The 7062-nt window shown below is 42.1% G+C and overlaps 1 protein-coding gene across 4 annotated transcripts in view; it reads left to right on the top strand.

The window, feature by feature from the left end:
* The window catches only part of NRG3 (neuregulin 3), a 204827-nt gene extending 201093 nt beyond the window's left edge, over window positions 1–3734 (top strand). For all 4 annotated transcript variants that reach the window (XM_026851926.1, XM_026851928.1, XM_026851927.1 and 1 more), the window contains one exon: window positions 1–3734. In XM_026851926.1, coding sequence (XP_026707727.1) covers window positions 1–98 — 98 coding nt within the window. In that variant the 3' untranslated portion in view covers window positions 99–3734.
* The last annotated feature ends 3328 nt before the right edge of the window (window positions 3735–7062 follow it).

Consider the following 7062-nt stretch of genomic DNA (forward strand, 5'->3'; position numbering starts at 1 on the left):
CGGCCTTCCTGCCCCTTAGCCCCCCGGGCAGGGCCGGGCCCGGCGCCCGCCCCCCCCCGCAAACCCAACCGCAGAGAGACTCGGGATTGACCCAGTGACTTCGTGTGGGGCTGTGGGAGGGGAAGCGAGATCTGTGCGTCGGATGCTTTGCTAAACAGGAAGGGAGGAAATGAAATACAAATTATTTATATGCATTAATTTAAGAGCATCTACTTAGAAGAAACCAAATAGTCAACCGCCCTCATATCATAGTGTTTTTTAACAAAATATTTTTTTAAGGGAGAAGTTCCAGGAGGGATGAAACGTCCATCAGGTGCTGTCTAGGCAGGATTCCACATACAGTTTCAGTTCCAGAGCATTTTGCCGTGGTCCCGTTTGGCTGTCCGAAGGCTTAGGCTATGCATCCTTTTTTCAGTAAAGGCCACGACCATTCTTAGATTCATTTCTGGTTTCAGGGCAATGCTGCAGGAAAGCTGCTGGCCGGGGATTCAGACCCTAGGAAGCAAGTTCCGTGACCCCAGCACAGACCTGGTCCCCTCTCCCCCTCTCCTTTTGGTTCCAGGTCCATGGAAACAGGCACACAGACACCTGCTTCTGAGGTCTGGTACCTTCTGGGGAATGACAATAAATCCCTAAATTGACCCAGATTCTTCACTCTCTATTTTACTTTAATGTGTCAGTCAGCCCAAGAAAATCAGTGAAAACTTCTAGGAGTTTTGGGTTTGGCCAAGCGTGGAGCAGGATTGGGGTCCGTAGAGACGCAGCAGTCAGGAGCCCGCAGCTGCTCCATCTTCTGTGCTTTGCCTATATCAGAGCTGCCTTGCTAGAGAGTGAGGAGGAACAAGAAAAAGTGCAAAAGTCTGTGTGTTACAACAGGTTTGGGGTTTTGGTTTGGGATTTTTTAAGTGGGAACATAAACTGTGTTGTTTGTTACCGACCCCTCAACATTTCTAAACTGTTATACTTTGAAGACATTTGTAAGCTCTCAAGGAGCACTTCTGAGTGTGTGTGTGGTTTTTTTAACTTATTTTTTATTATAGGTTGTTCAGAGAAGAGTCAGGGAGATGCAATATGATCAAAATCCAGCCAATAAGTGTCCACACTGCCCTAATTTGTTCCCACTTTCAGTTCTCCAGTCACTTTAATTAATTGTGGCTCAGGCTTGTGAACTTTAAAGCTTCAGCCCTGCAGATGGTTCGGCATGGGCAGACCCACAAGCACGCACAGATCCAGTTCTCATGGGGCTATATAAGAGCAGATGTTTTCCACCAAATCGCTCCCTGCAGGGGATCGAGGCCTTAGAGAAGAAATGCCATTTCCTGGTTGCCGTATCCCAATCACATTTATAAGCATTTTTTGCATTTGCTTTTGAGTCCCTCTTCCCCCCATAAATTGTACACAGTATGCCAATAATGCAATTAATTGGGTTCAGTGACACACACATTACTGGTTTTATTAGTATTAAAATATCTGCTTATTCGTGGGGAAAAAGAAAATAAACTATAATAAATAACTGCTAAATAGCCTTCCCCGGTTAATGTCAGAAGATTGATTAAAAAAAAAAAATTTACAGTATATACAGAATGTATTAAAATATTCCTTTGCAGCAAAATAATTGTTAAATTTATTAATGTGCCCCAGACTTTCCAGTTCACAAGTCTCAAGGCTTCCCAGAATAGCACAATCGATCACACAGTGCTGTTGTATGTTGAGTCAGAATAAAGCAATATTTTAACCTCTGTCAAGTAAATTTGGAAAAGAAATGCTGAAGGTGTATGTCATTTTTTTTTTTTGTTGTTGTTAAGGCAGTAAAAAATTACTACTCACAGTCTTCATTCAGCAAGTCTTATTTTGGGTTTCTTTTGCAGTTTTGGTTTTGGTTTTTTTTAAGATAAAGTTGATGAAATTGTCTTGTTTACATAACTTTCTATGGCTGTAATCTTTGCTGTGTGTTTTCAGTAGAAATATATTTGAGGGCAAACTGTGCTTTATGCCCCAGGGCGGAGCGTGCCCCGTGCAGCCTCCCTTCCTCACGGGCACGGAGCAGCGAGGCGGGATGGCCGCAGGAGCGGGCTAACCCCGAGGTGTTGCTGCAGTGCCTCGTGGCTGGGCACGGCCTCGCTGTGCATGGGCTGACCTGACCGGGGTGGCTATGGCCCCAAGCCCACACCAAATAAACCCTCGGAAGGACGAGGTGTGTTAGGTGGGGCTCGGCTTTGCATCCCTACAGGTTGTGACTCTTCTGTCAACGCCGTGATGCATCCCACCAGCTCAGGACATGAGCAGGGTGAGCTTGCCTCTGCCCGTAAGCCCTGTGACTATACCTGTAATGTAAACACTGGCTGCTATATAAAGCTCTGACTCAGTGATTTGTAAAGTGCAATCACAACAATTAATTGTTCACCATTAATTTAATCAAGAGATGATCTCTCTGCAGTGAAGTGCAGAATCCTGCCCAAATAGATGTTTCAAAATTAAATCTTTTCACCTTCTCGCCCCCAAATCCTACCAAACTCTGCAAATTCAGCTTTGGCAATGTATTGGAAACACACAGCAAGATTTCTGTTGAAGAACCGTATCATAAGCAATGCCTTTATGGAGAGAATGTGTTCACTCGGCACCCCCAAGAGACCCAGAAAGGGGAAGAGCGATGTATTTAAGAGAATGAAATGTTTGACTGAATGACAGATGAAGATCTGAAATGGTGAGGATATCTTCAGTTCCTGTTAGATCTTGTACTCGGCAAAGGATGTGTGACTGTTATATGTTAACTGTTCTATTCAGTTTTCAGCATGTTTGAATAGAGAGACGTTAATATTAACCATATGACAGACTAGTGTATTATTTGTTAAGAGTACCACTTCAGATCCTGGTGAAACTGTCGTTGTTTGCAGGGGGAAAGGAAGTGTCGAACACATCAAACTAGGTGGCCTTAACGTCCTTTGTGTGTTTCTCTAATGCAGCTGTTTTCCTCCATGGACCCTCCTGTTTTACAGTGAATGGGACAACATCTTCTCTGAGGTCTGGTAATTAATTATGTAGAGGACACACAAGAAGCTGTACTCAAACAGATGAAATGGTAGGGCGAATTTTGCTTTAGTTCTTGACCCCTGTGGTCCATTGAGCTCAGTGGATCGGAAGGGATGTGAGTCAACGCACAATGCAGTTCTTTCCTAAAATTACATCTGTTCCCAGCCTTGGAAACAGACTGTAATCCCCCTGAAAGAGGCTCTGAACTCAGTCGTTTACCTGTAACATAAATAAAAGTTATATCTGACCTATGAAGTTCCAAGTGTAGTCTGGTGTGAAAATTCACACATGCAGCATTACACTCAAATGAACTGGGAGAACAGCTAACTAAATAAATTGAACTTTCTCTGAACTGAACAGAGAGAGTCTGTGTCTCTTCAGCATAATTCTGTGGAGCAGAATTATGAAAGAAGTGTATATCATGATTAATTTTTTTCCTTCTGTATAGGATTTATTTAAAACAATCCAAAATAACCCTAAAACCCCCCGGTAGAATGATCCCAGCATTTGAAATAGGAAATGTAGGTGAGTATGGGTGCGTTTCATAGCATTAACCACTGAAAAAAACTTCAGTACACCCATGACCCAAAGCTGAGGTGTTCTAATTCTTGCACAATCACATTTAGATCAACAGATGCATCCATGGAAAAGGAGCAGTTCAGAACACTCTTCAGGCACCTAGCCACGCTCTCAGCTGAGGTAGTCAGCGCAGTACTGACAGCTTAGATCAGTGGAGGATCACATCCCAGATCTCTTCTACTTCATGTCCAGGTTAGAGCTCAGTAGCCTGCTACATGGTGTAGGGACTTCTACACTGATGTACGGGCCTGCCTTCGCTTTGCTTATGGAAATGATACTCATAGCAGTGCGTGAACGCCCTCCCTAGGGTACGGTGCAGGTTCACTGGCCAAGGGACTGCTCAGGTCTGTCTTTTACAAAGGCTGAGTATCACTGACCAGGCTCCAGCAGTAGTGAACTTACCACCCTGTGGCCAATTCCAGCTTTACGCATCAGGATCCTACAGCTTTGGGTATAAACTGAAAAAACCATGAGGCGATGGCACGTGCTTATCACCAGGCATGTGCTAGGTATGCTGCTCAGTCAAAACGCTCAATCAGATAATTCACGTCTACTGCTCATGTAAGCAGGGAGTGAATCTGGATTCTTCTTCCTAATTCATCCCCAGCTTCCTTGAGTCTAGTTTTGGACATTATTTCAACATTGAACACCAAAGAAGAACACATACAGAGTCCTAGCTGCAGTAAATAAGATTAAAGCTTGAAGGAGCAGACCTGGAATAAAAAATGGTTTTGAAAATGGCATTAATAAAATGGAATTTCCCTAAAAACTGCTTTTCACTTGGGAAAACATTGAGCTTATGAAGTCATTTATTATCTTGGCATGAATTTTAAAATGCTCATCTTTAACAGATGGACAAAAAGCAGATACGTAGTATAGATTTGTGATTTTTCATTTTTATTGTTATTTTAGTAGCTCAACATGTCAATAATCCCATTATCTGTATTGTCTGACACATGGTCCCTTTTTGTGGTCTAGATGCTGGACTGTTAGATTTCCTCAAAGAAAACAAGATTTTATCTAAATTATATTTGTAAATGATTCCTAGGATAATATAGTTCTTTATCTTGCTGAAAATGATGTGATGCAAACCTCTTTCTTTTTGTACTGCATTATTACTGTAAATTCATAGCGAGATTTTGCTTCCTTTGTTTTGATGTCTGCTCACATGGAAACAACTATGACACCCAGTTTTCAGGTTTTAGTCTTTTCACTTCCAAATCATAACATCAAACAGGATTTTGATATTTTAAGTAGCAAAGTTCAAACATGACATTTAAAAGAAATAGCTACAACGGCAGTAAACTTTATTAATAAAGTGGTGGGTTGTTTTCCTTTTTATTACATAGCAATTAGAGGAGCACAGGAATCGGTAGTCTCTTGCAAGAGAAAGGATTTCAGTCACAGAATATAGTGATGGCAGAGGAAGGGCGGTGCCGTAGCCTGGCCGGGGAGCCACGCGGAGCAGGAGGCAGCCGCCCACCGCAGAGGGACAAGTGCTTTCGTCTTTAGAGTAAAAACCAGTGCAGCTGTTGAGATGTAGAAACTGCCAAAAGTTAAACTGTCTGGATTGGTTAGTGACCACGTTAGTAGCATGTAAGAAAAGGAAAAGGGACAGAGATGTCCAAATTCGTAATGTTGTGTGTCCCTTGGAACACAGGTAATTAATGTTTTGATTATTATGAGATTGTTTTCAGTGTCTGCTGCAGAGACAGAGTGATGACATGACCCTGACAGGGTGATCTCGTGACCCTGACAGGCTGCACCAACTTTCTTGAGAAGATTTAGCAGTCTCCAGTTCGGTCAGCAGTCCTGTAAACCAGGAGCAATTTCCTAGTGCCCCACAAGGCTATTCTGGTGAAACTTTTCCCAGATAAATACTAAAGGAAAATGCAGCAAGACGACCTTTATTTGTTTTTCTTTTCTGTGAGGAACTGCAATATTTTATAGCTATGATGGAGAAGAGTTGACTGATGGCTGAAGAATGTAAGTAAAGTATAGGGTATAACCCCCAGGCGATACGGACATCCTGTATTTGGGCCGTAGCTATCAGCAATGCGGTCTCTAACCCCGCCAGGAGCAGACCCACATGCAAGTGACGGTTCCTGTTCCCCTGACAGTGACCTCGGTCTGTACCACATCCCTGTGGGGACACTGATGCGCTCTCCTCCTTACTCCTTGCTCTTGCAGAGCAGGGCTCACCTCTGTGCTGTCCTGTGCCCGCTCTGCTTTTACTGAAATCACTGAATTTGCAATGGTTCAGCATCTTTTTCACATTCAGTTTTACCTTGCCCTCAGAATCACGAGCACTGTGAGATTTCAGATCGGAAACCTCTGACTTCTTTCCGAGTACCAAAGACCAGAAGTCAGCTCGAGTGTCCTGAGATACAGCCTCAGATGTGACTTTTTGCCTCTTAATACTGAAATGTCTCCAAAGATTAAGACCTCCAACGTGCATTTCATTAAATTATGTAATATAAATAATGCCAAAGTTTATAAAATTAAGAGTTATATGGCAAATATCATTTTCCTGATGTATGTCTGTTTTTGAAGGAATATGAACAAGAGCTCTCAGTTGTGTAAATATTTGGAAACTAAAAATACAAATAATACAAGAATAGAAAAGAATACAAAGAATAATTTATATTCTAAAATATTAAGACCTTTATTTAAGGAATTCAGGCTTAAAGTTTCCCTTGCTTGACAGTACGTTAAGATACTGTTTCTTTCGTTAACACAGAGCTTACTCCTGTACAGGCAGTGATCACAGACCCCCAGCAGCAGGACAGAAATGCAGTAGAGGTTTCTTTTTGGCATTTGGACTCAAGTTAAACTCATATGCTCTAGATTATCTCTGATTTCTTCCAGGAAAGAATAAATGACTGTCCCCAAAAAAGAAATGGGGTATGAATACTCGGTGACTTTTTTTTCAAAGATCTACCAATTGATACTAAGATTGGAGCCATATGCTGAACTTGAATGTCCTAGAAATAGCTGAGATTTTGACTGCTCTTGATGGGGAAGCAGCAGCTAGCAGAAGTACTGCCACCCCCACCACCTCAGCAAGACGCACACTGTGAACTTCTTCTGGAGAAGAGGGTAGGGAGCTTCTCCTGGCTATGGCACAGCTTTTTCCCTGGGTGAGGAGGGATGGATTTTGAGTTGGGCCAGGTCACTTTGCCTGAGAAACTTGCTTGACTTCTATTTCTTTCCCATATCTCTCTCATATCAGTAGAACTGTGGACATCAGCACTAGTTTGTTTTTTAAGTTGGTGATTCCCAAATTCTGGGATCCTTTAAAGTGTTGAATTTTGGAAGCAGAGACTTCTCAAAAAAAAGGTAAAATTTCTCCTGTGATTTTTTTTTAAACCATCTTTGTTTGAAATGCCTGTATGATGTTAACTATTTTTTTAAAAAATAGATGTTACAAATCTAAATTACAAATATTTATAT

Source organism: Athene cunicularia (genome assembly GCF_003259725.1).
Source record: "Athene cunicularia isolate RWA chromosome 6 unlocalized genomic scaffold, athCun1 chr6_part2, whole genome shotgun sequence".
Classification (NCBI taxonomy): Eukaryota; Metazoa; Chordata; class Aves; order Strigiformes; family Strigidae; genus Athene; species Athene cunicularia.